This window comes from Suncus etruscus, chromosome 2, assembly GCF_024139225.1.
Source record: "Suncus etruscus isolate mSunEtr1 chromosome 2, mSunEtr1.pri.cur, whole genome shotgun sequence".
Classification (NCBI taxonomy): Eukaryota; Metazoa; Chordata; class Mammalia; order Eulipotyphla; family Soricidae; genus Suncus; species Suncus etruscus.
Genome location: NC_064849.1, coordinates 14,662,378 through 14,678,368, shown reverse-complemented (window position 1 = coordinate 14,678,368; position 15,991 = coordinate 14,662,378). Strand labels below are relative to the sequence as shown.

The window sequence follows — 15,991 nt, the reverse complement described above, 5'->3', positions numbered from 1 at the left end:
ATGTGAATGGGACTGTGCTTGGGAGCTGGGGTGGCTGTGTGTCTAAGAATTGTGAGGTTGTAAGGGAGTTTGTATGAGCTGGACAGCGGGTGATTGAGCCACGGTCACAGTCTGTGGCTGGCTCTTTGCACTCCCAGGCCTCCAGTTCTGGGGAAGCACACTAAATCCTGAGCAGGGGAACAGACTGGTTCTCAGACTGAATGAAGCCCAGCCCCAGCCTGAGGTCACCGCCGAAAAGGGGGACAGCCCAAGAAAGCTCTGCCCCCAGGCTGCGGCTGTTCTCTCAGCAGTGGTGCCTGTCCGTTCCCTGCACTGCTGTGGAGCCACAGCTGAGTCATCTTGGGGACTCAGCTGGGCCAAGAGCCTTCTCCTCAAGCCAGTTTATATGGCTAGGTGCCCACAACCAGTTGGGGACAGTTGGCTGGACTGTTGACTCACCTGCTGGAACCCCGAATCCCCTGCTCAGCCTGAAGAAAGAGAACTGGCCCTGCTTTGAGAGTGCAGGGTCCCTGACCTTGACACAACAGCCCAAGAGGTAGAAAACAATCTAAGTCAGGAGCCAGCAGCCTTAGCTACCCCAAAGCACTCTCTCCTGCAAGTTGCTGCTTTTCAGTCTGGTTGAGACCCTCCAGACATTGCTTCTTCTACCGACACTGGCTACAGGACAGCAGGGCTATGGGCAGGGCAGATGGACTCTGAAACTCCATCCTGAGTCTGTGGCCTAAACTCTGGGTGCTTGGGGGTCCTCATGTTCCCTTAGAGCACAGGAAAGGACCAGCCCACGATGCTGAACCCAGGGTTACTATAGATCAGAGAAGCATATGAAGGGATCTGACTTGGCAGAGAACCACTCATGGGGACCAAAGTCTTTGTGCCATTCCAGACAGTCCAGAGAGGTACCAAATACAGAGTTCTCTAGTCTTTCATGGGAAGGGGCTATTCAGGGGCCACAGGCTGCCATGATATTCTGAATGTGGGGGGCTCAGGGACTCTTGGCTGCATTGACAGAGCTCAGAACTGGTGGCTGAGTGTAATGTTTAGGAGACCCTAAACTGGATCAGCCCACAGGACATGGCAAACATGGGGGCCAATTTGCTGGACACAGATATTCCCACTGGCCCCATCCCATGTTATGAGGCCATGTTCAGGGGCCCCACCTGCAGCCTCCACAGGTAAATTCTGGCAGGCAGCAGGACACAGAGACCAGTGGGGATGACAGGATACGGGCTGGAGGTCATGGAGGCCTAGGTGTATGGAAAGCACACTCCAACTAAAAATCATGACACCACATGGAACAGACAGTGCAACCCCTGATGGGCCCTGTGATGTATGTGAGGAGTGGAAAGGTGCAGAGTCTCCAAGTCCCTGGCTTCTGCTCTCAAGTTTTAAGAGTATCTGTGGAGTCTAGCAAAGATGCCTGAGGTAGGACACAGAAGTCCAGGTAGCTAGGGCCTCAGTGCCCAAGCTTAGGGCCCATTGTCCAATGTCCGCCAGGCTCCCTCCTACCCCACTAAGGGAGGATAGATGTCTGCTTCCACCAATACCCTCAGGTTGCCCTAACCCGCTGGGCAGGTGCCTTTTCCTTGATAAAATGCACTTTCCCCTGGGCGTGCTGCCAGCTTAGCTTCCAGGAAAGCAGAAGAACAAGCGTCTCTTTGCAGGCCTGGGTTTCCTGGCTGCCCAACCCATGCAGGCTGCAAACACCAGCCAGATGCACCGCTGTCTGACCTGTCCGGGCCAAATTGCCTGTCCCACTTGTGCATCCTTCCCTCCAGGCTGTGTCCATGGGGGCGAGGCCAGAGGGCCGCAAAGCCAGGCCTTCTCAGGCAGGTCAGGGCAGGGCAGGCAAGATCTCAGTCTGCACTCTCTGCTCTGTGCTCTGGGCAGAATCACAGCCTGCAAGCCCTCTGAGATGCCTGGCTCTGAAACTCCTTCTCCCTGCTACCACTCCTCTCCCCTCCCTGGAAGGGGCACCCATCCTCGAAGCAGTCACAGAGGCACATGACCCACCACCAGCAGCATGTGGGTGCCTCTAGAAGCCCCAGCCATAGCCTATGTGTCTTGATCATGTGACCGTGAGTGATGTATCACATAGGTCTCTGAGCCGCAGTTCCTCAAATGCAAGCAGGGCCTGGCCAGGGAGGAGAACAAAGCTGGTTTGGTGCAGAGAAAACAGTAGTGTGGCCGCCACTGTAGCCTCTGCCAGCTTTGTAGTCTCTGCCAGCCGAGGCCACCGCTCTTACTCCCCAGTGGCGCCTCCCTGTACCAAGGATTCCCAGAGTGAGAAATGGCAGCTTTGTCACTGTGTGGCCCTATGAGCCAGTCTGTGCCTGGTCCCTGTGGCTGTGATCTGGCCGAGGACTTCCTCCTGTTGTGGCTTGTATTCTTCCGTGATGGGCAAGCCAAAAGTCCATTCATCTCCAGCCACCCTGGGTTAAGACACCCCATGCCATAACAACAAGAGCAAACCCTAAGAGCTCAGGGCCTTTCTCCTAAGGACACCAAAGGTGCAGAGGTGGAGACAGACAGGGATGCTGTCCGGAGGGACCTGGGACAAAAAGGTGTGTGGGGTGGACCCAGGATAGAGGAGGTGATTTAGGGAATGTAGAAGATAACCAGCTGGAGGTGTGTGTGGGGGCAAATGTGTGCCCCAAGGCTCTGTCCGAGGATAGGAAACTGCCTCCAAGAGGAGGCAATGGGGCAGAGGCTGCAAGTGGGGTGCAGGTGGCTGGTGAGCTGGGCATCAGCTGGTAATGAGTCCCATCAGGCCTTGTTCTGGGGAAGCCCCCCAAAACTCCCATTGGGAAGGGGGGGTGACCTGAGGGGTGGGGTCCAGACTCGGGGCTCAGTGGGGGTGTTCTGTCTTCCAATAAAGCAGGGTCATTAGGCGTCAGAACCCAGGCAGAGGGTGCCTTCTTTGCCAGATATTCTTCCTTGCTGGACCACAATGGTGCTGGCATCCATAGGCTAAATACCACCCCATAAGGACAGGGAGGAGAGGCTGGTCACACCCTCACCCATGCTACTCTGGATGAGGTCCAGGAAGGCTGTGGACACACAAGACAGTGTCCTGCAGGGAGAAAATGGCCAAAGATTCAGCAGGACTGAGGTGTGGTGGTAGGGGACTGTGGTAGCAGGGGAGAATTCGAACAAGGGCCCATCTCCCTAACGTGGGATGACTGCAGCCCACAAAACATGACCCCCACCAGCAAACCACGACAAGGTTGGGAGGGAGATGTGTGCAGACAATCTTTCTTCACCAATGGATTAAATATGCAAGTCATAGACTAAAGTGGGTGAATCTCCACACCTGGGCTAAGGTGGGGGTGGGAATGACTGCAGAAGGTCAAGTGTCATCTAGAGTATGTTCCGGAGTGTGGGTTTAGGAGACGTACTTCTGTGAGGAAAAGGAGGAAGTCACTGGAAAGGCACCAATGCTGAACACAGGGATTGGAGGGGTGGAGGCCGGCTTTGGGTTTAGTCTTCATGGGCCAGGGAGAGGGAACGAGCCACCAGAGTCACCATACTCACTTCTGTGGTATAAGGCTCTGGATCCAGTTATTCAACAGCTCCCACCCCTGAAGGATGAATGAGTCTAGCTGCTGACCCCACAGGTCTAGGTTCCAGAGGCCCTTGTACCTTTGGCTCTGGGTAATAAATAGAAAAATGCCATGGCTGAAGCACAGCCAGTCCCCGTGAGCCACTGAAGATGTCCCAGGTCACAGGACACAACTGCTCTCAGGGGAGTGGCTAGAGGGTCTGATGAGGGCAGATGTGGAACGAGCTACCCCAGAAGGGACTTCCTTTGGATCATCTCCTGAAGAGGCACACTGTCACCCCTTATAAAAAAACTTTCCAGGGCTAAAGAGATAGAACAGTGGGTAGGGCTCTTGCCTTGCATGTGGCCGATCCAGGTTCAATTCTGGTACTCCCAAGCACTATCTATCAGGAATAATTCCTGAGTGCAGAGCCAAGAGTACTGTCAGGTATGGCTCCCTTCTCCCAATCCCCCACAAATAAATAAAATGTTCCCAATTCCAAGTGCCTACCTGTGGGGGTAGCTGCTACTAGGGCACCCTTTGTATAGGCAGGGAAACTGAGGCAGGAGAGGAACAATACCTCTAAGTGGCAGCACAGACTCGATCCATCTAGCCTAGACACTCCCTTGCTCCCCAGATGCCAGCCTCACTGTAGACCTGCCCAGGCTCCCTTTTCCCTTATTTGCCAATGTTTTTGAGCTTTCAGCTCGATGGATTCTGGCTAGGTTCCTGTACACAATCTCCCTTACTCACAAATACATACATACATGACCCTCAAACAGTTATATCCAGGCAAACAGGGAAGGAGCTGGGGTCCATGTGGGTGGACCTAGGCCTTCAAATCTCTCCCCAGGACAGAGGCAAAAGGCAGGGTCCCATCTCCAGAGAAAGTGGGGCCCCTCTCCGATCTGTCACCAAAGATGTGGGTTCCCAATGGCAGCCGAGACCACTCACCCGTGCAGCTTTGCAAACAATTAACCTCAGAATTTTAATCTCTCCAGTCACTCTCTCGCCAGACAGTTATTGATTTGCTCAGATTCCACCCCCCTGTTGGGCCTTTTAATGTGCCCCTGTAAACAAATGGGGGCCGCTGTGTTCACAGGCAGGCCAGCTGTGCCCTGAAAGCAGGCCCAGGGCCGCCGTGTGCAGTCTGTTGGGGGTGCTGCCAGCCCCACCATCCCCTTGCACAGCCCCATGTCCTGGGGGCCCCACTTGCCAAGGCCAATTTTCCAAGAACAGAAGGTGCAGCTCCAACAAGACCGGAACACACTGCGGGGGGCTGGAGGGAAGCCTGGGGTGACAGAAGGTCATAGGATCTTCCAGAAGGTGAAGAGGGAGATGCTGGCACCCCACTTCAGCTGTCTCCTGTCCTGGAGCTTGTCTAATTTTTTCCAGTTCCCACTGAGCCTGGATGCCTGTCTAGATCACAGCCTCAGTGGCCTGTCTACATAGAGGTCCCAGAGTTCGAACCTGTGTGCAACTTGACTGGTTGGAAACCCTGCAGGTACCTGCCAGAAAAACAGGTCCCAGGCCCTCTAGCCTGGCTGAGGAAATAAAGAGAACAGCCAGGGGGCAGAGTAGAGGTGTGTGTGTGGGGTTTCCAATGGTCCCATGCCTTGGGAGAGGGGTGGGTAGGTGGGTTGGGGGGGGAGGTGGCCTGTGTCAGTCCATCAGCACTTTTGCTCTAGGGCATATGCAGATGTCCAGGCCATGGGACCAAGCCATACCAGGAGGGGCTAACTGTACCCAGGGAGGAGCAAAGGGGTGAGGCCGAAGTCTCTTCTTTGCAGGGCTGTGACAGATACCACATCAGGGGACACATGGACACCAGTGCCTGTCCTGCCCCCTGCTCTTCAGTCGTCTCATTGCCATTTGTGCTCTGATTGTCGTTGAGTTCAAACCATGAGCCTGGAGTCAACTTGGTTCTGGGAGCTGCTAAAGGTTGACATTCTCCTTCCAGCAGGAGACCCTGCCAGGACAAATACAGGCAGCTCCTGCTGCTGTCCCCATGCCCAGAGGAGCCAGCTCAGGACTTCCTGCCTGCTTCACGTCTTAACTCCTGCTAGCCCAGATATGACAGAAAGAGAGACAGCCAAAGAAGTGAGGGGATGAGAAAACCTTATGCTGATGACTAACGAGCATGTGACAGGGACGGAGCTCAAAGGGCTAGTGATGGGGGCCGGAGCAGTGGTGCAAGCGGTAGGGCGTTTGCCTTGCAAACACTAACCTAGGAGGAACTGCAGCTCGATCCCCCAGAGTCCCATATGGTCCCCCAAGCCAGGAGCGATTTCTTAGCACATAGCCAGGAGTAACCCCCGAGTATCACTGGATGTGGCCCCCCCTAAAAAAATAACAACAACAACAACAACAAAACAAAGAGCTAATGATGGCCTTGGGTTCTTGAGGCCCCAGATTGGATCCCTCACAACCTTCATACTCCCCAGAGTCTAGTATTTGAGCCCCTCCCTGTCTTGCTTCTCTCCAGAGCAGGAGTAGAATTGAATCCTCCTGGCTCTGCCCACTGAGCTGGGGTCAGAGCGGGTAGCCATGGCCCCTTGGCCACCAGAGAATGATAGTATTCCATGGAACAGGTATGGGAAGTGCTGGAGACTCCCTGGATGGTGTCCCCACCTACCAGCAGTGCCATGTCATCAGCAAATCTTGCTAGGCCATCACCAGGATGGAACTGGGTACCTGCCACTGTCTGCGGCAGTACTGCCCAGATATGCCAGGTTTGGAGCCCCCAGGGGGCAGCTCCTTCCCTCGCTTATGGACAATCCTCCTTATGGGGGTGGTGGCAAAAGGACTTGGCAGAGGCCAGGCAAGGCCTGTCTGTGCACCCCATCTTTCCTTGGACCTTTGTGCTCCTCTAGGGTCTAGATTCCACAAAGCTACACCCACTCTCAGGAGTAGGTGAAATGCAAATCTCAGAATGAGATGGGTAGGCCTTTGGGAGTGTCGGGGCAAACCACGCCCCAAAAGTAGACAGGAATTTCTTAAATGAAAACCACAGACGCATTCTACCAGCTTGAGAAACCAAACTCTTGGGGCTGGGGAGAGAGAGTACAGGGGTTAGCAGAAGGTCCCTAGAAACCACCAAAAGTCTGCAAGGGGGGTGGAACAGTAGTCAATGGAGCACCCAGTGGCACCCAGGGCCCACTCAACTGCTCTTCCAGGGACACAGCATAGTTCCAATCACTGTTACAACCCACAGGATACAGAAGGTGGTCTCTCTCCTCTTTTTTCCCATCCTTTCTCCACATAAGCAACTGCCACCGCTGCTGGATAACAGAGCATGGGGAGGCATGTGAGGAGACATGCGAAAGAACAAGACAAAACCAGACCCTGTGCCCTGTTCATGGACAGGGCCAAGACCTGCAAATGCCCTGATCCATCACCACAAAGATGCTGAGTACAGGGCTAGGGGCTGCCCACTCACTACCCTGAGATTCTCTGGCCTGAGTTGGGCCTGCTGGTTGGACAAGTAAGGAGTCAGAGGCTAGGAAGTCCTGCTGGGGCCAGTCCTATCAGGTCATCAAAAGCATGAAGGAGACAAAGCAGGGATGGTGCCACACTCCAGATCCCTGCTGATGCTACCCCTTGGGCACTCATGAAACTCTCACTCTCAACGTTATAGCCACCACTGCCTCTGGGATACTCCAACTGAGTTCTCTCTCTCTATCTCTTTTTCTTGGTACTCAGAGCATCCTCCTGGCTCTGTGCTCAGGGATCACTCCCGGTGATGCTCGGATGACCATTATGTGGTGCTAGAGATGGAATCAGGTCAGCTACGGCACTTTCCCCACTGTGTCCTCTCTGCATATGCTTTCTCAGAGCTCCACATGCCTCAGGGTGGGTGGCCAGGGACACCCAATGCTTCAGGATATGGTCTGGGCCAGTGATGTGGGAGAGGGTGCAGAGGGGGGCAGAGGGGAGAGGAGCCCATGGACGAGATGGAAGAAGAGGTAGACAGACACATGGGTGGAGGAGAGGCTAATGCAGATCCAGTTCTGAATGATGGCAGATTTCTGGGAGGAGATAACTGCGGGGCACCTGGGGTGTGGGCCAGGACTCATGGAGCACAGGCGACTCATGTGGCTCAGTTGTCACTTGTAGCGGTGTTCAGGGGACCCTATACACCGCTGGGGTCTACACTGGGGTTAGCTACATACAAAGCAAGTGCCTCCCTCCATAGATCTCAGCCCCATGCATAGAAATAGAGGCCCTTTGGGGAGCAACGAGGGGCAAGGGCGGGCTCAGAACCCCACACAAGGGGCCTAACATTATACCTGGGTCCCTAGTGCTGTCTGAGGTCCCCATAAAGCCTTCACGGCTTCTGGAACATTTCCAAGGCAGCCCAAGAGAGACCCCATGGGCCCCCTCTTCTCCCCTTCCCACACCTCCCCTTTAGGAGGTGGGAAGATGATAGGGAAGGGTCTGGAACAAGGGCTCTCACTGTTCAGACCCTTGGGAGTGATCTGGGAAGTCTGGGGGGACTCTAATCAGAGCGTTCCAGCATGGCTGATGTGGCCAGAAAGGCTCTGGAGCGGCCTCAGGAGCATTTGGGGGTGGGGGCAGGGATGGCATCAAGCAAGTTCTCTTTGTGGAAAGGGGATAAAAGGGCTGCAGGGCTCTGCTCAGTCTTGGCCCTCCCCTTCAGCTGGGCCTGAACAGCTGCTGTGAAATCCCCCAAGCACAGGCCAGAAAGGTGTTGGAGGCCCAGCCCAGTTTTGTCCCGTCCCCCGATTTCCCCCCTTTTGAGCTGCTGCGTGTGTAGCAGAGAGTGAAGAGTGCCTCAGAGTCTCAGAAAATCTGGGGGAGTTATGGGGGTCCATCTGCCCTACCAGGTCCCAGCTCCTCTCCTCCTGGCTGGAATGAGGGGGGGGGGGGAAACTCGGGGAGGGAGAATGGGAGGCCAAGGGCTCTTTATCTGCCTTGTAAGTGTTGGGGCACAAGCTGGAGTCTTGGGGGACACTTTCAGTTCATGCCTCAGAGCAAGGAATACAAGTAAACCCCCTGCCCAAAGTGCTTGGCTCTGGAGACAGAGAAGACCAATTAATCACTCTCAAACCTTCAAGAATAAGAAGAGGCTAGGGGGGTGGGGGAGACAGGGAAGAAACCTGGGTGGGTCCTAAACCAGCCACTCCAACAGCAGACAGACCCAGTGCTTCCAGGCTGGCAGCCACACAAAGCCCGGTTCCCTGCAGTCTTGAGGAAGCGCCTTAAGAGAAGCAATCTACCTAGTGCTGGGAAGAGAAGGGAGGGAGGGGAAGCACAGGGATGGGCTTCCAGGGCTCTGGAGACACCCCTGCTTTCTTCCCTGGGCCCACCTGCTGTAGACCTCAACAAACCGGGGGCTGGAACTCCACTACCTCGCAGCAAGAGGCGGAGCAGATAGAGGCTGCCCTGTCCCAACACTCACTGGGCACCTACCCAAAGTGGAGGGTGCCAGGCGTTCCCTGCAGCACCTGGGGTCCATCTGCCCCACCATCAGATCCCAGCTCCTCCCTTCCTGGCTGGAGTGGATAGGGGGACAAACTTGGGGAGGGAGGGTGGGAGAGAAGCCGGGGGGGGGGGGCTCTTTATCTGCCTCGCAAATGTCGGGGCACAAGCTGGGCCCGGTGCCATCTCTGCAGGAACGGCTGCAGCCTCTTGGCAGCCGGAGTAGGTCCTGCTACTAGACAGGGAGGCCTCCCCTCCTCCACCCCTGCAGACAGGGAGGCGCCCAGGGGGGCCAGGAGGAGTGTGTGGGGGGATTGCTCAGTGCCCAAGAGGGGCAGGTGGATGCAGATGTCCAGGTTCAGGTCTGCCTAGCAGCGGGGCCAGTCCCAGGAGGGTGAGAGCTAACCTGGGGACAGTCTTGCAGTGCAGCATGGCCATGGGTGGAAATCAAGAACTTCAGGCATTCTGATCCTGTCCAGGATGGACAGATCTGGACCAGTAAGGCCAGTCGCAAGGAGGACCTTTGATGTTAGAACTCAGAGGGGAAGGAATGGAGGGAAGCAAGATCCAGAATCCTGCCCAGCTCTGGCTTTCCTTTACTGGGGAAGAATACAGAAAAAAAAGGGCTCAGCTGAGCAGAAAGACATGAAACCAGCCCGCTTTGGGGCCGCCTAGCAAGGCAATATTTAACCCCACCCCAGACCATTCCCGCATGTTCCAGCGCTCATGGGTGCCAGGGTACCCTTTTACCAAGCACATACCCCCTGCAGACAGACAGCAGGTCTGCAGAAGAGAAACAAAAGACTGGGGGAAATCTTGGCTCCAGAAGGAAGCCCCCACGCCCAGAGAAAAGCACTAAAACGAACAGGAGACTTCAAGCAGAGTTCTGGCTCCATAGTGCTTCCTAGGAGAGAGCCCCTGGACACCTCCTCCCAAACTGGCGCCCCAACTTCCAGTGGGGCTTCCTGGGAAGGTGTGTTCTTCTCTGGTGGCACCTGGCCCAGCTTTTATTCCTCTGAGAGGGAGCCAGCACCTGGTTGTGGCCCAGCTGGAAGACTGGCCTCCCTGCCAGCCAGCCAGCCAGCCAGCCAGGTCGCAGTCGGGCCTTTGTTCTACCTGCACACCCAGCGGGCCCATAGGCGGCTCCTCCCAACCCAGTAAGTCCCTTCCAGGCCTGCTAGGGATTGGGGTGGCGAGTCAAGTGGCTCGCACAGGTGCAGAGGAGTGCCAACCTTGGTGGACCTCAAGTGAACTGCACTCCAAACACACTCACCGGAACCCTCTAGTCTAGCCCATGTGAGCAGACCAGACCTGGATCCTGGATGCTGGGAGTGGAGCAAAATTCACACTTAGCCACTAAGCCATGGCCTGCCTGGGACACTGGCCCGAGGAGAGGAGAGGAGAGTGGGCGGTGACCCAAGGGAACTCCAGAAAGCCAGCAGGCAGGCGAGGGGGCAGAGTGAGTGGAGGTGCTTGGGCCAGACACAGGGCAGGTGAGAGTGACTGATACAGTTGGGGAGCAGCAAGAAGGGGCACAGGGGTGTGTGTGTGTGTGTGTGTGTGTGTGCCCCAGAAAGCCAGCCATTTGGGGGGCAGAGTGAATGGGGCGCTTGGGCCAGACACTGGGCAGGGTGAGAGTGACTGATACAACTGGGCAGCAGCAAGAGGGGGCACAGAGGTGTGTGTGTATGTGTGTATGTGTGTGTGTGTGTGTGTGCCCGGAATTGCCATCTAGGCCAGCTAGCCTAGACAAAAAAGCAAAGCAAAGCAAAGCCAGGGCCAGGCAGGCAAGTCCAGGAAACCCCAGCACCCCACCCCATCCCTCGAGGACCTAGCTCACCTGGGCGTGCGCAGGGCGGTGGGATCGCGTCGGTCCAGCACCCCGGGGACGCAGTTGGTGAGTTCGGTCCAGTCGGCGTGCAAGCCGCAGCTCCAGCCGGTGGAGAAGCGCGAGAAGAGCCAGGTCTCCCGGCGGTTGGGCCGGTAGCAGGTGCATTTCTTCTGGCCGGGCCGGCAGTCGCAGGGCACCTCGAGGCGCACGTTCTGCACCAGGTGGCGGCCGAAGGTGGTGCCCCCGGTCTTCTGGATGTGCAAGAAGACGATCACGTCGTCGCCCTTCATGTCGAAGCGCAGCGAGCGCTCCAGCTCGCGCACGGGGAAATAATACTTCTTCTCGTAGTGCGGGTCGGGCGTCGGGAAGAGGTCCAGGTCGTCCGGGGGCGCGCGACCCCCAGGGGCGCCCAGGCTCAAGCCCGGGCCCGCGTACTGGTACAGGATGAGCATGAAGCACGCCGAGCCCGCCACCACCAGCACGAACTTGCTGGCGCGCTCAACCATGGTCCTGCCGCCGGCGCGCCGCCGCCGCATGTGTCACCATCGCCGGGGCCCGGCGGGGGACTCGGGGGGACGCCGGGGATCGCGCTCCCGGCCCGGCCCCGGCTACTCGGAGCCCAGGCGGCGGGCCTCGGCCTGGCGAGGCTCCGGGGCGGCTTCTCGCGCGCCGGCCCGGCTCCCAGGGCCCGGCCCCGGGTTCGGCTGCTGCAGCCCGGCCCGCACCCGCGGCCGATCGGCGCGGAGACCGCGATCTGCACCGCCCCGCACGCCGCCGCCGCCGCCGCCGTCCCCGTCCCCGTCTCCGCGCCCGCCCGCCCGACTCCGCAGTCCGCGCCGCGCCGCTCCGCCCCGGGACCGCCCTCGCCTCTTGGCGTCGTCGCCCGCGCCGCTCTCCGGCTCCGCCTCCGCCTCCGGAGCTTGCTTTCTTTCGGGGGTGCGCATTGGGCTGGGGCTTGCGGGCATGGTTTCTACAGGGCTGTTTTCTTTTCGGGATGGTCTTACACGCACGACCCGTAGGCATCTATCTTCTCTAGGGGATCCAAAGCCCCCCCCCACTTATTCCCCCCAGCCCAAAGTGGTGTCCTGGATAGTGGATACTCTTCTTTCTTTCCCCAGATTGAGGCCTCATGCCCCCCTTTTATTGCACCACTCCACCTGGAGCTCTGAAGTTGCAGATTGCAGATGCGATGGGACTTTGCTAGGAGGGGACTAGGGGGGCTCGGGGAAGGGCGCATGGCATGGCATGGCATGGCATGGCATGGCATGGAGGGCTCTTGAACCCAAAGCATGCTTGGGCCTGTCTTGCCTGTCTCTGTCTCTCTGTCCCTCTCTCGCACTTTGCATGGCATGGCATGGCATGGTATGGCATGGCATGGAGGGCGCTTGAACCAAAAGCATGTTCGGGCCTGTCTTCTCTCTCTCTCTCTCTCTCTCTCTCTCTCTCTCTCTCTCTCTCTCTCTCTCTCTCTCTCTCTCTCTCGGCCTGGTACCCCAAGATCCCTGCGGAGACTATGTGTGCCCACCTGTGCCCCTTGCATCGAATGCAGTTCCTGTGCCTGTTTATGTCCATCTTTGTGGTGCCAAGGAAAATATTATAAGGTCACAATTTTTTTTGTTGTCTAAATTTTTTTTATAAGGTCACAATTTTTATGAGGGGACCACTGAGGATTTGTGAGCGTTTATGGCACCAATGGTGCCTTAAAGCATAGAGATAGCATGGAGGTAGGGCAGAAGGACAGTGGTTCGAATCCCGGCATCCCATATGGTCCCCCGAGCCTGCCAAGAGCCATTTCTGAGCGTACAGCCAGGAGGAACCCCCTGAACCAAACCAAACCAAACCAAACCAAACCAAACCATACCAAACCAAACCAAACAACAACAACAAAAATACCGTAAGAACTCGAGTTAGTTCACCCTTGAGCAAAACCAGAGCAGGTACTGGCAAATCCCTAGGTGGGCTGGGTTGGCTACATCTCCACTGGGGTGACTGGGATCCTGTGCACACAGAAAGTGAATGAATCCATGGGGCTCAAACTCATTGGTTGGCTGTCTATACCTCCTGCGGCCAAACTAGAGAAGTGGAAATCTGAGCTCTCATAACCTCAAGGAGGGGGCTGGAAGGGAATGTGGCATATTCAAAAGGGGGGGGGGGAGAATATGACTCTGGGGAGAAGGTATAGCCTGTCCTGGAGTGGGAGGGGGTTAGAGGGAGATGTCAGTGCCTGGCCCCTCCCCTGTCCAGTCCTTCCCCAGGAGGCCAAGTAGAATCCTGGCCTGCCCTGGACAGTCATTGCCTTGCTGGGTATGGACGCCATCATGGAAACATGGAACCACAGCCATAACTGCTGTTCCTTGGCCCCTTTGTACTGTGTCTTCTTTCATGGGCATGCACCTGAAAAGCACCTCTCTCCTTAGGTTTCCTGACCACAAAGACAATGTCCCCCACCAAGTGATAGTCGAAGTGTAGCTTCTCTGCAGCAACCATGGGGACAGTTCTGTGACCTTATCTCCATTCCAGCCAGCGCTGCAGATGGACAGGGCACTAACATGGCTAATCAGTGGCCTTGAGCACTTCCTTCACCAGCAAGGTTGCACAACCCAGGACACCTACTCCCTAGGATCAAAGACAAGCTCAGAGTATGAAGCCTTTGGCTAAAAATCACTTGTCCTGCGGGCGTTTGCCTTGCATGCAGCTGACCCCGGGACAGGCCCAGGTTTGATTCCAGGCATCCCATATGCTCCCCTCACCCTCAGCCAACCAGGGGTGATTTCTGAGCACAGAGTCAGGAGTAAACTCTGAGAGCAGCCAGATGTAGGGCAAAAACTAAAAATTAAGAAAACAAACCCTAAAAAAAATCATTTATGCTGCCTCTCAGGCACTTCCTCTTCCCAGGTCACAAGGTCAAAGAATTATGACCTTAGGCAAAGTCTTATATGGTACAGCTCCTGCTTCTGATCCAGGGTATCTGGCCTTGCATAGAGATATGATGGGTGATGAAACTTTCACTTATTTATCTCTTTGTGGGTCACATCCAGTGGTGCTCAAAGATCTCAGTAATCAGTGGTGGGGATTAAACCAGATTTGGCTGCCTGAAATGCTCTAACTCCTGTACTATGAAGCAGTTTCTGTCTTGTGTGCTAAGATGTGCTGATGTTTGGAGCTAAGGTTCTCTGGCTTCACACCCCCAAAACTCAGCTCCAGTCTCAGAGGTTAGGGGTGCAGGAGAGGTTTTAGAGAGGTCCCCTCTTTAGCTCCAACACAGCCTCTGCATTCAAATATGAGTCCAGAGTTTCCAAGAGAAAGTAGGAGCAATATTAGACACCACCCATACCATCAGTGCTTGGTCTTTGCCTCTACCTTGTGCCCACCATGCTGTTCCACTGGGGAAATTGAGGCTCAAAGAGGAAAGAAGGGCCTAACCTAGAGTCCCAGTGACTAGAGCTAGGGAAACCCCTCAACCTCTCCACTCTTTATGAGCTTCAAGAGCGAAGCAGGCTGGCCCAGAGAAGTTGCTTAATCTAGCTTTGTGCCTTCCAGATGGCTGAAAGAAACCCCCAGTTAGTTATGAACAAGCCCTCTCTTTCTAGAAACCTCTAACCTCTCCCGCAGCTTCCTCTTTGATTTAAGCCTGGTCAGAGTCTCACTTCAAGGTTTTTGTTTTGGGGTTACACGTTCAGTGGTGCTCAGGGTTTACTTCTGATTCTGTGTTCAGAGATTAGTCCTGGTGGGACTGGGGGACCCTATCAGGGTGCTGGATACTGTGTAAGGCAAGCACCCTACTTGCTATATTCTCTCAAGCCCCACCCTTTGGGTTCCTTGTATCTCAAAGTCAAGCCAGAAGAGCCACTAAATCTAGGAATCAAATTGCTTCCAGAATTCAATAAATGAGCCAACTTCAGGGAGAAGGATGAGTTACAGATTCTACTGGTGTTCTTGGGCCAGACAGCCTGTATGTAGCTTTCAACAGAAACACATTTTAGAACTTTATTTATTTAGGTTTTTGGGCCACACCTGTCAGCACTCAGGGGTTACTCCTGGTTCAGTGTTCAGAAATCACTCCTGGCAGGCTTGGGGAACCACATGGGATGCCAGGAATAGAACCCTGGTCCATTCCAGGTTGGCCACGTATAAGGCAGACACTCTATTGCTGTGCTATCTCTTCGGCTCCAGAAACACATTTTAAAGGTCAGTGGTGGATTTCAAGTGAGGCCGGGAGTCACCGCCGTGTGCTTAGGCCCTTGGTGGGTCTCATGTTTGAGACAAAATGGAAGGCAGGTTTACCTACAGTCCTAAGATTTTAGAAGTATAGAAGAACCAAGTATGAGATGGAGGCAATACCCACCCACCTTGGACAGCCGTGTTTGTCCTCAGAGTTCAGAGAAAGGCAAATGCTGTTCTTTTTTTTTTTTTTTTTTTTGGTTTTTGGGCCACACCCTGTGAGGCTCAGGGGTTACTCCTGGCTATGCGCTCAGAAGTCGCTCCTGGCTTCTTGGGGGACCATATGGGACGCCGGGGGATCGAACCGCGGTCCGTCCTAGGTCAGCGCAGGCAAGGCAGGCACCTTACCTCCAGCGCCACCGCCCGGCCCCGCAAATGCTGTTCTACTCCGTAACTACTTAATATTCTAGAAGACCCATAAGACTCACTTCCCCAGTGTACGATCTCTGGCTTAAAGTCAAAGAAATGTCAGTGAATGCAGCAAGTGGTAGAAGGTGAGGGCCAACTCAAAGCATATCAATTACTAGTGATTTACCTATGATTAGTTTACTATTACTATTACTTATGATTTACTTACTACTACTTATGATTGACTTACTATTCTTTACTATTTTCCTACTATTACTCTTACTAACTTCTGGTTGACTTACTATTGCTTAATTACTATTTGCTTACTATTACCATAATTTATGATTTATTACTCTTGCTTACTTACCATTTACCTACTATTACTAACTTATGATTAACTTACTATTGCTTACTATTTACTTACTATTTCTTACGATTTATTTATTAATGCTTACTATTTACTTGTCATTACTATCCCTTACGATTGACTTACTATTGCTTACTTATTATTTTCTTACTATTACGCTTTACTTACTAATGCTTACAATTTACTTATATTACTATTCCTTATGATTGGCTTACTCTTGCTTACTATTACTAATACTTCCTT

At 54.7% G+C, this 15,991-nt stretch overlaps 1 protein-coding gene across 1 annotated transcript in view; it reads right to left on the bottom strand.

Moving 5' to 3' along the window:
- The window catches only part of HS6ST1 (heparan sulfate 6-O-sulfotransferase 1), a 31,295-nt gene extending 19,905 nt beyond the window's left edge, over positions 1-11,390 (bottom strand). Inside the window, exon 1 of the mRNA XM_049769318.1 lies at positions 10,822-11,390. Coding sequence (XP_049625275.1) covers positions 10,822-11,348 — 527 coding nt within the window. The 5' untranslated portion in view covers positions 11,349-11,390. The remainder of the gene's footprint in view (positions 1-10,821) is intronic.
- Positions 11,391-15,991: the final 4,601 nt, after the last annotated feature.